Source organism: Equus przewalskii, chromosome 30 (assembly GCF_037783145.1).
Source record: "Equus przewalskii isolate Varuska chromosome 30, EquPr2, whole genome shotgun sequence".
Taxonomy (NCBI): Eukaryota; Metazoa; Chordata; class Mammalia; order Perissodactyla; family Equidae; genus Equus; species Equus przewalskii.
This window is the reverse complement of record NC_091860.1, coordinates 30999323-31015139: the sequence shown is the minus strand read 5'-3', so window position 1 is coordinate 31015139 and position 15817 is coordinate 30999323. Positions and strand designations below refer to the sequence as shown.

The 15817-nt window shown below is 42.9% G+C and overlaps 1 protein-coding gene across 1 annotated transcript in view; it reads right to left on the bottom strand.

Annotated features, from left to right (window-relative positions):
* The window catches only part of ADARB2 (adenosine deaminase RNA specific B2 (inactive)), a 455777-nt gene extending 442096 nt beyond the window's left edge, over positions 1 to 13681 (bottom strand). Inside the window, exon 1 of the mRNA XM_070601050.1 lies at positions 13240 to 13681. Coding sequence (XP_070457151.1) covers positions 13240 to 13339 — 100 coding nt within the window. The 5' untranslated portion in view covers positions 13340 to 13681. The remainder of the gene's footprint in view (positions 1 to 13239) is intronic.
* Between the last annotated feature and the right edge of the window lie 2136 nt (positions 13682 to 15817).

The following is a 15817-nucleotide window of genomic DNA, read 5'->3' as shown; positions in this document are numbered from 1 at the left end:
ATGATTTTGTCTCCGTGCAGACATCACAGAGTGTACTTAGACAAACCTAGACGGTACAGCCTAGCACACGCCTAGACTGTGTGGTACTAATCTCATGGGACCACTGTCACATATGCGGTCCATCAACGTTGCCATGCGGCACGTGACTGTACTCTGTGGAGGGTGACCCTTCTTAGAATCAGGACAGTTCACACTACTTTCAACTAGAAATGGGCATTGTAAGAGGGGCAGGAAAGAAGGAAACAACGGGCAGAATAAAATAAAATCCACGTAGGTTCATACCGTCACATCAGATGGCAATGCTCAAGACAAAATAATCGAGAAAAACGTTCTGGGCATCATTTAATCAAATCTGATGTTAGCCCAATTCCACAAGTATTTCTCATCAACTAGAGACATGATGGTGATGAAAATGGAACTTATGGATTTTGAGGCTCTTGTTGAGTTAGAGACAGTGTTTCTGGAAAGAGGGCATGGAGAATCCAACAGTATGCTTGGTTTGCGGGAAAAGTCTCTAACGGTGAATAGAAGTGTGCTTCTCTGTCCGTGATAGCTGAGCTGTGTCCCTTGGCTCCATATGTTGAAGCCCCAATCCCCAGTAGCTCAGAGTGCGACTGCTTTTGGAGAAGGGACTTTAAAGAGGTGGTTAAGGTGAAATGAGGTCACTAGGGAGGGCCTTCATCCCATATGACTGGTGTCCTTTTAAGAAGAGGAGATCAAGACAGACACACACCAGGGACGACCACGTGAGGACACAGGGAAAAGACGGCGTCTACACAACAAGGAGAGAGGCCTCCGGAGAAACCAGCCCTGCCCGCACCTGGATCTCTGACCTCCAGCCTCCAGAGCTGTGAGAGAATAAATGTCTGCTGTTTAAGCCTCTAGTCTTGGCACCTCGTATGGCAGCCCTAGCTGCCAATTAATACACTATCTATTTTCGTATAGTTGACTTAGACTAACAAGGATAAAAAGCTTCACTTATTCTAAATTTTATCTTAAAAGTTCATTTATAGGTCACCTAAACATGACAGACATTTTGCCATTCACGGTATGAATGTATACATGTTTACATGCATGAAATGCGTGTGAAATCTTATCATTTGAACACTGTTGCATCATCTCTTAATTCAGATTTTGTTCCTATTTTATAGATAAGGAAACGGTGCAGCAGGGAGGAATTCCCAGAGCAGGATGGCGTAAATGCTCAGTACATATGCCTGACCAGTTTTTAGCTCTTCTCGCCTGTGGGCTGAAAGGGCCGATGTTGGAACAGTGTCATCACTGCTGACCTACACTTGACAAATCAAGAGGATCTTGTTGAAAAAACCAAAGCAGGGACTCAGCCAGATGACTCTTTCAGATTTGTCCTCCCTCGTATTTGTTGACCTTTTGGGCAAGGCTAACATTCTGCAAAATAGATTCATCCAGTCCCACGACTTTTGAGTTCATGTGCTATGGCTGTGATGTGAGTAAACCCAACGTCCCCCTCCTGGGCTGGGGCCACCAGTGAGGTCACACCGGTAGTGTTACACATAATGTTCCTATTTATTTTTTCCCCCTCAAGTGTGTGGAGTTTGTTTTTGACATGAACCCGGACCAGAAGGTGATTCCTTCTTGCAAAACCACAGCAGGCTAAGTCACAGAGTGCTTCCGAGTGGCACAGGACACATCCAGGGACCAGGGAATGGAAGACGGCAACCCCGTGGAAGCACCAAGAGGGAACTCCAGAGGAAGGAAACTTGCTTTATACACAGCAGATAATGCTTCTGCCTTCATGTGTGAAGGTGAATGTTTCAGACACAAAGGTGGTTTTGATGTCAGCGATACAACAACTCTGCCATAATGAAGGACGATTCAGAATGGACAGATGAGGGCAAGGCCATCTTGGGACACCCTGTAAAGATCAGCTCAGCCTGAACACTGAAAGAAGGAAAGTCCAAATGAGTCAAGAGCAGAGACCGTTTCCTTAACGACACTGGATTAGGGATAAACCTGGTGAAGAGGTATGGAAGCTAACGTCAGATTTCCGCTGTGTAGAATTTATAATTTCTTACCTATAAACACATACACAAATGGTATGTGGCATTCAATCTGTTGTGTGGTTTCAACTTCGTCTACTCGTATTTTATCATTTCCCTGATCTTCAAGTTCGCAAACATTTCTAAATATCATTATAGATAAATATCTAGACCTTATGACTACAGCCAGCAGCACTATTGTCACCAAAGCGAGCAGACCAAACAAGTTGTGCGTGCTGAAAAATTTTATCTTCTGGTGTGGCACTTTGGGTGTGGGTTCCACACACATCTCCTGCTGAATTAATGTAGATGAGATAGAGACAGAGATAGAGGGAGTCAGAGAGACAAATGGACAGACAGATCACTCCAAAGTTATCTAATAAGTAAGAGATAAGAAAGACCAGGAAACATGTTATCTATGTAGGAACAAGGGACAAATTCAGTGACTCTCATCTTTTTCATGCTGTCTCCTGTGTCCACAATATTGAGTGGACATGGCGCTGGGAAGACCTTCGATGTCGATTCGGATGAACTCTACATCCTACTTCTCATGACCTCCAGGTGAAGAGATGCCGCCCTTAGTCACAAAGAATCCCAAGCTATGTCATGAGTTGGACGCCGTGTTTAAGTTACTTTCTTTGGCTTGGTGCTAGACTTTTGTATTACACAGACTCACACATGCTTGCCCTCAGCAATGAGGACAGAGTTGAATTTTTGTGAACCAAGAAGCAAAGGATGGCTGAGTTCTTGGGCAGCGTTTGGACCTTTCTAGAAGGAGGAGCCTGGCAGGTGTGGGAGACTCAAGGACAGATGTGTCCCCATGAGGCAGGAGGAGCTGTGCCTCCGTGCTCAAGGCACAGAGGAGAGGCTGAGAAGAATTCATCAGGGTCAGGGTGAGGAGCACCAGGCTCCCAGGGGCTTCTGGCTGGAGCATCTCTGGAATTGTTTGGGTCTCAGGTTTTCATCTCATCCCATCCACACAAATACCCATGGGCATGCCAATCATCGGTGCGGCTGGTTTGGCGAACAGTGGAAGCATGCCTCTCAAGCTTTCTGAAAGGAGGGTTTTGTAAAATATCTCTTCAGCATGGATTACAGAGGAGCCAGAGCCATATTGAGATCTGCTTTCTGGCTCTGTTAGAGCATTTTCCAGCGCTTTTGTTATTGCTTAATCCCTGCCATTTAGCACTGTGGCTGACACATAAAGGTGTTCCATAAGTGTGTGTTGAATGAGTTCATTCAAATTTACACGGCAATGACTTAGAAATAAATCAGCCAGTGTCCTTTATACATCTGCAATCTAAATCTGATCATTAATTCTGCAACAACCATTTATTGATTGTGTACAAAGGGATAGCCACTGCGCTAATTTCTGGAAACACAGAAAGCTCATCTGGCCCCATCCTTGAGGAGCCTCAGCACAGACAGAAGCAAGCCTCGCCATTCGAACCCGCAGATCATTCCACAGAACAAGAACTGAAGAAGCTGCCTTCCTCCCCAGGTGTCATCATCCCCATACACCACCCCCACATTGCTCCCTATGTAAACTGCTGCAGCTCCCACATCGGTCCACAATCTCCTTGGGAAATGTCCCCTTCTACCACGTGGTTCTGATTATTCTTTAAGCAGTTCTTATGTCAAAAACGAAATCAGTTTGCTCAGTGGATTTTAATTGAGTAGCTATTATGTTTTGACACTCTGGAGGGAATAAAATGTTCAAATTTGGAGAAGTTTACATTTTAATGATTTAAGATTTATACAGGAGTTTCACCTGAAATAATAAAATAAAGACAATAGAAATCCCATCTTGTAAAAGCTGTGATAATATTTTGTATTTTAAAAAAATTCCCATAGAGCCTCATTCTGTGTTGGGGTCCTGGTGGGTTATGTTCGCTCCCTGCTTCGATTTTCTGTTTGTATGTCCACACCCCCTATACAGTGTAGCCTCAGGGAGGAGGACCTCATCAACCTTTTCTTTTTGTGTCTTTTTAGTTCCTAGCCCTTTGGCTACCCATAGTGGGCACCTGAGGAGACATATTTGCAAGGGAATAAATGCTACATACACACATCAAACACAGCCCTTGTCTGAACACACGTGATGTATAAGGCAAAATTGCAAACACAGCAGAATTGGCTAACATGCCCCACACTTTAAAACAAGTGCCCTTTCTGTTTTGGAAGATGCAGAAAATAAAATGTAGGAAGAGGGGCTGTATCAGAGCAGAGGAAGAAGAGGCATCAGTTACTCTCCGCACCCTCCTTCTCTCTCTCTCTTTCTCTCTGTGTCTCTCCCTCTCTTCCTGTCCCTGCATTTACGTCCCTTCCTGCCACTGTGGTTTTGTTTCCCTCTTGTTTTATGATGTAAAAGGATAGATATTTTTTTTATTAGTGGCAAAGACAAAAAGAGTTATTTCACTTCTTTGTGTGAAATATGCACAAAGGGAAATTTTAAAAAATGATGTTTTGGAGCTTTTACAATTAAAAATTAATGTTCTCCTCAATACTAAAAAACACAGTTGTCAACCAAGATCATTTTTCACTCTCTCTCAAGGAGTTTGTGTTCTTAGAAGTTTAGTCAAGATTTTTTTTCTATATGTGATTTTTTAAATGTTCATCTAAAGATAAGTATACATGGGATCTGCTGTTCCAGAGTTAGAGTCTTTTAACATTTCCCTGTTCATTATTTCAATAAATGCTTATATGTGTTTTCAAATCTCGTCTCTCCTCTCCATGTATTGTGTGCTTATATTAGGAATCTGCAGAAAACACACAAGTGAAATTTTTAATGACGAACTGTCTTCATTATCTGCATACAAAGACCAAGTTATAAATTAACTTCCCTAAAATAATTGGATTAAAAACTCAGGTGATTATGAACTCTCAAACTTGTTAGATCTAAAATGAGTAGTCTTTTCATCCTAAATGCTTAAAAAGTAAATATTTCGCTGAATTTCCATCAGTGCTGGATAGACACCACCTGTGCTCCTGATGGGGGGCTGGTGTGGGGACCCGGGCCACACATGCCGTGCCCCCGGGAGCCGCCCGGATTCACTCTTAGCTCAGAGTCTTTCAAGGGCTGTCAAGGTCAGTGTAGTCCTCCTTCTACTGTCTGAGAGATTTTGAAACCTGCTGTTTGTCTTAAACCTAGTGTTTTTCCTAGAGATGTAGCAATGATTTTTATTTCAAATTTATTTCTCCTTTAGAAAGAAAATTTGCAGCCTGGACTCATTTGAATTTTAAAAATTTCTCCTTGAACCATATGTTTTGAACTAAAAAGTCGCTTTCTGTTAGAATTCTGTTAGAATCGAAAGAGTCCTTTAAAAACTTTCATTTACAGTGTTAACATTTAGAGTTGCACAAATAAAATGTCTTTATGACTGTGGATAAAGTAAGCCATCCCTGTTTTTATTCAACTAATGGACAGTAATAGGTATGATTTTTAATATTCTTCTGTTCATCACCCAAATTTACAAAAGTCTTTTTTTAAAATTGTACTTGTCAGATAGTGTCTGAGCTCGCGCACATTTTACATTTCAGCACGCAGGCCTGAGCAGGTCTGATAAAAAGAGGGCGCCTGTTTCCTTTAAAGACGCGTCTGTCTCCACAGCCACAAGCCACATGCAAGAGGAGCATCTGCTACAGACAAGGATGAGTGAACCCAGCCAGACTTGGGGTGCAGGGGAGGTCAAAACCGATTTTGCTGACGTCTCTGTCATGTTTATTAAATTGTACTTTTCCAAAAGCAATTGAACTTTTAGGAAATATGGCATTCATTTTAAAGAGAGGAAATCCAGGTACTTGGATGGACGTAGACTGATAAAATCAATTTTTTAATCAATTATTGGTGGCCTAGGTGGATGTTCTCAGCTAGTTTATGACAATGGCCGAGTCCTGCTTCCTAGAAGCAGTACCACCCTCACTGTTGGTTTGCTTTTCACTGCAGAGGGCATTCGACTGGGGTTAGTGTTTTCAACTAGGCATGGGCTCCAGCGTCAGCGACCTGAGTGCCCTTCCATCCTATTTTAACACCACATTTGGGAAGACATATTTAAGAAACCATGTAAGACATTACAAAATGATGAGGCAGATATTCCACCTATCGATGGGAGGAAACGAGAATCAGAGATTTCATCTCAAACAAATGGCGCAGCAAAGATTAATTAAATCTATAAAATTCTCTGAAGAGAATCAACACCCCAGCTGAGGTATTTAAAGGAACACTCTCTACTATGTGCAAATCACCCGAAAGTGTCCAGCCAACGTTTAGGTGCAAGATTCACTCCGGTATAGCAGAGACTCCAGAAAAGAAGGTTGGCTAATACATTCTGAGCAATATTTATTTCACTTACTGTCCAAATGGTGAAGCACCAGCAAGAGAAGGAAGCTTGAAGTTCTCCGTGGGCACTGACATAAATGTGCCCGGGAATGGACGTGACCAGATTTTAGCTGAAGTGAACAGGTACTTACACAGGAAAAAACAACGAGGGACCTATCTCACCTCTCGTCTACACTGCTGGACGTTCTCCCTAACCCTGAAGATTTTGATCACACTGGGTGTGGACACAGAGCTGGACCTTTTCGGCTTGAGATTTCAGCCGCTGTGAATATTCCCGTAGCACTTAGTTACACAAACACGGCCGCTCCAATCACCTCCCTGCACTGAAGCAGCCACACGAAGCCACCTGCAATCCTGTAACTTTCCATGGACGCGGCCAAGAGAAGGCTTCTAAGATTTCATCTCCTAGGGATTCACAGGAAGTGATCTTAACTCTAAAAGTCACCTGAGCATTTATATTATATGCCTCTTCCTTCTTAAATCTAAATGCTACTTCTCTTTGTTTATACAAATGTTCCATTTATTGGACGCTATTTTTTAGCCAAGCATAAAATACCCTCTTTAATATAAATATAAAATTTATATTACCTGTTTGCTATTTTTTGAGATTTAAAAAATTTTAACATTCACTATCAGTAATTTTTATAATTTAAAACAGATGATAATGAATTTACATGTGTATATATATATATACACACATACACACGTGTGCATGTGTATTTTATAGCACAAAGAGGGCTTTTTACCGGCCATTTTCTTACCAGAAACCAGATACTAATTGTATTCATTCCCCATCAATAAAATAATAAAATGCAATTATTTTGCTGCCCTTCATACTCAACATCTGTAACCAGAATAAAAGATGACTAAATATCCACCGTGTATGGAGAGCACCCAGGCTCTCAGATTAACTCTTTATTACCAAATATTTACTGTTCTTCAGAAAAAATCTTCTATCTTTGCAAGTGGTCAAGTTTATTTTGGGGAAAATTGCTGATCTCTTACACAGCAAACGTCCATTTCTAGGGTGTTAATTCTTTGACGGGTTTCCTGGGAAGACCCTCGAGAATTTGCAGATGGAGACTCAGAGCTCCAAGAGCCACATTTGCAACGATGTTGCTTGAACCAAGCCAGGCAAGAAATGAGATACAATAGCCCCCGCTCCCAGTTCCTTTTAAATAAAATAAACGAACAAATAAAAGTTTAATCACCAAAGAGGGATGTCTGCAACCAAGGTAGTCCCATATGCAAGTACAGGAGTCTACGTTTTTAAATCTCTAACTCTACCCTCCCCTTTCTGTTTTCTAATCTCCCAGGAGCGCGTCAGATTCCTATGTGAATCAAGAATTAAACAGACTTTTCCCCTCTTTTTGAGAGCAATGTCCCTTTAGATGATAGTGGTACATTCTTAAATAAATATATTAGTAGCAAGAAATAAACAATTCTCTTTGCACAATAAAGTACTTAACAGGGTGTATTTCCAAATTTCAGTGGAGGAAAAACACTGACTTGAAAAGACGGGGGTTCATTTAGGTTCACGCTGTTTACACGTGCTCAGCACCAAGGGTCTGGGATCTCTGCTGCTCTTCAGGCCGCGCGCTGCTGTGCTGCGTGTGCTTGTGGTACAGCCACACGCACGGCTAACACTCAGGAGCTTGACTATTTCGTGAAGGACGTTCATGCTTTTCATATCTCACTTGGCATTCACCTTTTTTTTTTCAGTTTCAAAATGGCTATAATAAGTGCTTTTAAAATCATGCTTACCACGTGAAAATTTATCCTTTTAGAAATTTTATTTGCTAGTAATTAAGATTTCAACTTACCAGTGCAGCCTCGATTTAAATGATGAAGAGCAGAGCAGTATAATTATTTTTGGTTTTATGAGTTGTTCAAAACTGTTCTTGTTACAAAAACACTGACATTCACTTTCTGGCATCTCAGGAAAAGAAGCAGGCAGATACAAAAATTGCTCAAAGATTTCAACTTTCTTTACTGTGTATATATGTGTACATGGATACCCACACAACAAACATAAGTGTGTGTGTATATATGGTCTTTAAATGGGACGTGGAATGCGTTCAGAGCATGAGTTATTTTTCCATGCCTCAAAAAAGAACAATACAGTTTCCTCATTCTGCATTTCCTTACGTAAGTCTCTTCTGGGACGGCACTTCTGCAATAATCACCACGATTTAGATATGGATACATGAGCCTCATATTTTTATTCTAAATTCAAGTTCACTCATCATATCTAATGCCTTCGAAGCGATCTCAAATTACTGCTGTTACACGGGTCACTAGAAACCAGAGGTGCCAACACAAATTTTAAAGAGAGACAGGAATAAAAACGCCCTACACAATTAGATGATGAAGAACGGTTTAATCCGTCTAATTTTATCACTAAACCTGGTCCTTCCTCGGGAGCTGTCAGAGCACGAGGTGCGCGGGTGAGGGGACGCGGGCCGTGGTGCAGGAGGAGTCGGTCCCCCGCCAGCCAGCACGGACACGGTCGTGAGTCACTGAGGCTGCTGGGGAGGAAGAGCCCACAGCCTCTGTACTCCATCCTCAGCACCGTCTTTCTATTTCATTAATTTTTCATGGAATTCCATTTCCCCACAAGCCTGCGTCTGGCATCCATCTGCTCCACTTATTCTGCTCCTTTTGCCAACTTTTTATCTGCCTTTCACAACATTCAGCCACCGGCCACGCTCCCACCTTGAGATTCATCAGCCCACTCGCAGACCGACACCTGTGTTGCTGTTTCCAAAATCCACCTTCAGTTTTCTAAGATTCCATGTAACTGATCGCCCTGCAGCAATATCTAAATTTCAAGCACTAATTTATTTTGCTGTCAAATGCCTCAAAAAAAGAAAGGTCATGTGCTGATGCCCGAATTCAACTCGACCGACTTCACAATGATTGTTTCTATAGGATTTCAAATAGTTCTGAGAAGTTCCTTCTCTTCCCCGGCTTCGAGACTGAAGCGCCTCACCTAAAACCCTGTGCTCCCGGCCGTCTCATGAACCAGCCGACCTCGCATTGGTGCCCAACTCATCTCCAAACGTATTTGAGTCCAAAGGGCAATTTCTTTTAAATGTCCACAAACTTCAGCCATTTCACACGTTGCATACACCAATGGGTCAAATACTAAAGATATTTTATTTACAGAATGCATTTTATGATAATAAGCAGCTTCTTTTAGAAAAACTATACCAACAAAAGAACACCCAATATACAGAACAGACTACATGTACTGTTTTAATAATTAAAATATGCTGATGAAATTCCCCAGACATATTTCGCTGAAGATATCCGATGGCTCAGAGATTAACTGATAAAATTTTAAGTGATTTATCCTTATATACTACACTGTCTTGATGAAACTACCCCTTATTCTACGTGATGGAGCTGATACTAATTTTAAATACCTTACACCTTTACCTTCACTATTTTGGGTTAAAATATACACCTTTTATAATATTTCCCCATCCTGTTCTTTCCTAATACAGGCAGACTTTACTATAACCAAAGAACGCAGATCTGGTTGTGCATAATCAGCTCGCATCATTCTGCCCAGAACCGTAAAATAAAGTGCAGTCTGGGAATTGTCCCTGAGAAAGGAGCCAAGCCAAGTGGGCATTTAGCAGGGCGGGCAGCGGGGTCCCCCTGAACCACAAGCACCCCCAGTATTTCCTGCAAGTCTCGGAACCAGGTCGAAGCCGAGTAAACCGCCGTGTCTCTCCCATGGCACATAGAATGTGGACACTCCTTAACCACACGTGCATAAATGAGATGGCTTCCCCAGGCTTTTTGGAATTTTTTTTAGCCGCCTGTTTTTCTTCCATACAAAAGTCAAATTCTGCCATTTCTCATTTGTCCAGAAAGTGTAAATCATTCATAAATGATTTCTAAGAGAAAGTCCCAACTGAAAAATAGCACACAGGCAAACACGTACAGACCAGGTCCTGATAAAATAGCCAAAGAGATTGGTGGCTGGGGAGGTTTGCTCTGAGCATCTTCTTTAAAGTTTATCAGAGAGAGAAATGCAGGTCCCGGGTAGGTAATACCTGAAAGTCATATGCTGGGACTGAGTTATTTTTATTTTTATTTTTACTTTTAAAGATATAAACTACTTCCTTTGTGGTATGGAGACAAAAAAATACCTAATACAAGAAAATATTTCATTTCTGAGGCTATAGATCGTGTTTACTTATAAAGTATCGCATCTATCCCACACTTAAGCTGTAGCTACAGAGTTTTTTATCGCAGAGCCTATAGGTTATTTTGATAACAAAAAGCATGTTAAAAAAATCATACCAAAGCTACTCTCGGAGCAGACATGTAGCAAGCTGGTGGCATTTCACAGCACTGGGCAAATAGAAATGAGGATGCATCTTCAGAGAAGGTTCGTTCATCAGAATAGGTGGAAAAATACATACCATTGGCAAAAAAGGTTAACATTCATTTTAATTTACTTATTCACATATAAGAAGAGCCCTTTCTTTGTGCTCTTAATCAGTGGCTTCGCTTAGTATTCAATAAGCCTTCCTAAAATTCTATACCAACCATCCATACACACGTGGCTTTTAAATTGACAGAGTTTTAATATTAGATAAGCTTAAAAGCTGAGGCTATTCTATCAAATTGCTGTTGTTAAAATTCATGAATATTAGAACATAATTTAAATTCACCATTGTCCTGGTAGAACAGGAAAACAAGCATCTCTAACAACTAGGAATTGTATATAAACTGATCTATTCCAAGCAAAATGCAAATTACCGTTTAACAGATCCCATAATTGCTATGTTTTCTTTTAACTCCATTACTTACACTTTACATGGTTAACTTTTCCTAAAAAGTGACTATCTAGCAGTTTGAGTTGACTGTCCTACCAAGAGAGCTGTCAGCAGATGCCACGGGAAATTTCACCCCCACGCATCAATCTACGGGGAAAAGGAATTAGTACACGCATCCTGACGCCCTTTCCCCCTTCTGCTCTTGGCTATGAAAATTTAGAGACTTGGTATATTCAAAATAACCAAGGCATAGAAATATTTTACATAAAAATTTTATTTTGAATTTTTATAGTTAAGTTTATAGCTAATGAAGTCTCCCTCCAGATTGCTTGTTTTTCTTTCCAAAAGTGAATGCTTTCTCGGCTAGCACGACTGACATTTAAAGGTATGAAAAATGAATTTGGAGAAAGGCATCAATGTCCATCAGCTTATATTTTATTTCTATAGATTTTTTTATTGTGAAATACTATTCCATACTCTTTAATTTAATTATTTAAATATACTAAACAAAAAAACCGTGGGAAACATGAACACTTGAAGTATACATGATGATGTTTCCTTTTTTCTCTTTTAAAAGTTATATTCGTTATCAAATTCTGTGATTTTTTTCAATGTCATCACCACTTTTTGTTAGCATTATTTTTGGAAGACATTAACAGATCTGTTTCGAAAGGATATTTTCAGAGGACAAAGTGAATGGCTGGTGGTCATTTTAGCAGCTCGAGAGTTAATCTAGAATTAGAGGATGACGCCCACTCAGAAACCAAAGGCTGTGAAACCTCTTGAGGACGTGATCAGGCCACCTCTGCCCCCAAGGTCCTGACACACGATCATAATGAACGACTGTTTGATATTGGCATTTACGTTTTCAAACTGTCTGGCTAATTTCTAATATTAGAATGAGCCGTGAAGGACTCGCGGACTGTGTGAGGGCAGTGAGGAAAAGAGGTGGCAGAAACTTCTCTTAGGCCACTACGAAGATGAACATTCTCTAGGAGCATTGAGCACCTCGACCACATCTGACAGCGCCTCCTGCATCAGAAAGACTGGAAAATCAGATCCAGTTCAGTCATGTTTTCTCAACTGTTCTTTGTGGCTCTGTATTCAATTAAAAAAAATCAACACGTTTCAAATAAGGACAAGAACCGAACTTTCTCCTGCAGACTCATAATAAGGAGCTGCCGAGAACAAGTTCCTGTCTGGGCTCTGGGAGAATCTTTGCGCCCTTCCCAGGACCGCGCGCAGGCTGTGGTGGCATTTTTAGGACTCGCCTCTGGGGCTGGAGCAGAGCCTGATCCTCCACCAGCCCCTCCGTGGAAGCCTGGGCTGGTGACGGATCTGACCAACTTCAGGGCGGCTGAGCTCAGAACATCAGTAACGACGCACAAACATGACAGCGTGGCAGCAGCAACCTGTCACCCAGCTGCTTTTTCTCCTTTTCTGGTTTGCAGTTTTTCACCACTAACAAGCTGGAATGCCTATATCTCTTTTCATGGATTAATTTCTGCTTTTTTTCCCTCCAGGACCAGCCTGTTCTCTCTGTAGGTCCCAGTGTTACAAAACAACGGGTTCCGCGCTAAGTGGAAACTGTCGGCCAATTTGGGGGAGGCGGTTGCCAAGGTTTGCCCACTGCTTCCTCCAAGACAATTTGGATGGAGAAGCTGGCACGAGGTCTGCCCCTTGTTTTGAGGGGTGCTGGCTGAAGTGAGTGTTTCCTTTGGCACCGTCTGCTAATGCCTTCTCCGAGAGGGTCAGAGGCAGCTCCTGCAGCCAGCGCCGCGGAGTCCAGGAGGGAACCATCCTCTAGTCAAAAGGACGGCCCCGTCCCCTGCCCCTCTCCTCCGCCTAACGCCGCTCACAGCCAAAGGCTCTGCAGAGCCCGCTGCTCTGTTCACTGTTCCCTCTAGGGTCACAAAAGCCCCCAGCCATTTACAAAGGGATCTGAACTCCCGAGCGAGCCAGCGAGTCTCTGCTTTGTCCTGACATCCCAGCAGCGTCCTAAAGTGAAGCTGCTGGAGACAGGCAAACCCCACTGACAGGAGGACCGCGGAGAAGAGTGGAGAGTTAGCACAGAAAACCAGGTCCTTACCTTTCCTCTTGGACCTCCTCCTCCTCCTCCTCTTGGACTTGCATTTAAGTTGACTGTTCAGCACTCCGGACCCTCTGCTGGTCCCCAACACTGATGCCATGGCTGCGCCTGGGTAGGCAGAGCAGGGCAGGAATCCTCTCTTAAACAGTTTCACCTTTCCTGCTCTTGCCGCTGCTGCTACTAAACGCTTCTGCTTCTGCAAGTCAGGGAGCCGGTCCACTTTTTAAGACTGAGAACTCACACGCTCCCCCCCGCTCCTTCTTCCTCTAATTATTCCCTGTTACTGTTTCCAGCTGGGCTGAGAGGCTGCGATGGGAGCCGAACGCCACAGCGCTCCAGCGACAGGATGCTCCATGCAGGAGAGGTGCGCCCAGCGGTCTGGGCGCTCCCAGCTCTCCTCCTCCGGGCGGCCTCTCTTGATCTGGGCTCCAAAGGCAGGGCTTCTACTTTGGCACCTCTGCTAGTTGTTTGGCACCAGCCACTTTGAAGCCAATCACGCAGGGAGCTCTTCGATTTGCTGCTGCAAAGTCTAATTAGATCCAATCGCAGCTGTCTGCCGGCTCTGACATCAGCACCACCCGCCCTTCGCATCCTCTGTCAGCTTGCAAACTCAGCTCCCATTTGGACGGATGGAACTGCCCAGGACCCGGTGGAAAGGGAAGGAGGCTGCCCTGGAGGGAGGGAACAGCAGCAGGGCAGAGCCAGCCTGCCTGGGAGAAGCCTGCGGGGGCAGCTCGCAGGATCCACCTTGGGAGCCAGGCTTCTGGCTTCAGACCGAAGGGATGGCATCGCATGCTTCTGCACACTCGCTAGGCTCGGAGAGAGGCAGGGACTGTTTCCCCAACCAAACAGTTCTTAACTAGTTAATTCGTGATAATGCTTGTTGTGTCGAGGAGGAGATTTCTCTCTAAGAAATACGGAGCCCTCACTTCCTCAGAAAGGGGCTAAGATTTGCACTTCCCCAGGAGACAGCCTCTCAGGTGTATTCATTCTTCAGAGGTTGCTTGTTTGTCTGTTTGCTTGTTTGTTTTCTTTTTTCCTTTCATATCCCTCGGCGGTTCCCTTTGCAAAAGAGAAATATCGTGTAAGGACGGAGGTGCTGGGATCTGAGCCTGATTTTTTAAGGAGAGGTATTTGAATGGGATGCTTTATTTAGGGAACAATGGAAAGAGAGGTAGAGAGGATTTTCACCTGATGGTTTTACTGCCGAATGTAACACTCGGAGGAAAGAAAGTAACATTTACGAGCAGGTGCATTGCAATTTGAAACAGTTTGAACAATTTTTTTCATAGTTCTCCTGTTTTTCAAGACTATTCTTGTGGAACCTTAAAAATCTAACGTGAAATATAAGAAGGAAAATAATCCAGCCATCGTCATTGCATCTTACATTTAAATCACATTCCATCTTACATTTTAATCACTTAATAAGCTATTAATTATAACACTAATGGTTTGGGGGGAAATCCACTCTGATATTCATTAGCAAGCATTAACATGTTGATATAAAAGGGGAGCACAAATATTTCTATGTTATTTACTATGTTACTTACATCCTTTTCAAGCTCCTTATGGGCCTAGGTATTTCCAGATAGTTTTCTTTATGTAAGAAAAAACAAGCCCTCCAGGGAACGTTGGAAACAATTAGATGATGAGATGTGTTTCTATGCCTGAGCTGATGGAGCACCGCTCATTTTTCATGGATGAGCAAAAGAGAGGAGGACGTTGGATTTCCAATGCTAACTCCACTTCTCTGACTCTGGACAAGTGATGGAAACGAGGCCTCAGTTTCCCCATCTACAAAATGGGGATAAGAACAGCATCTGCCCCATGGGCTGGTCCACACTGGAGAGTTAATGCACACAATGACTGGTACACATCACTCACGCTATGCTTGTTTAGTAAATTGATCTGGGAAATAATTTTTAAAGAATGAGCATATATTATAGGTAGGCCTCAGAGAGAACGAGTGTTTACCTGGCTCATTTCAAACTGATAAATGCCCTCAAACTAGGTCCCTGTTCCATGCCGCTTCAACAATTACATTTCATCAACAGAACAGCCTAAAGCTGCTGGTAACCTTTTTGTTTTTTTTAAGGTATGCGTTTTTGGTGAGGAAGATTGGCCCTGAGCTAACATCTGTTGCCAATCTTCCTCTTTTTTTTTCCTCCTCAAATCCCCAGTGCATCGTTGTGTATCTTAGTTACAAGTCTTTCTAGTTCTTCTATGAGGGACGCCACCACAGCATGGCCTGATGAGCGGTGTGTAGGTCCACACCCAGCAACCAAACTAGTGAACCCCGGGTGGTGGAAACAGAGCACATGAACTTAACTACTTGGCCACAGGACTTGCCCCTGCTGGTAATTTCTAGCGAATGTTGGAAAAGTGCATGACCCGCCCACCTACTCTTTATAATATCAAAGATTTTGAGCATAAACTGTCTCCAGGAACTCGGCTGTAGGATGCTGCCTGTGAGCCATCTGAGCTTCCCAGAACATGCCGGCCCTAACCCAAAGTTGCCCCCTCTCGGCGGCTTTTGCAGGACATTGGTCTCTGAGTTGAGAAACAGAGGGGAGATGCT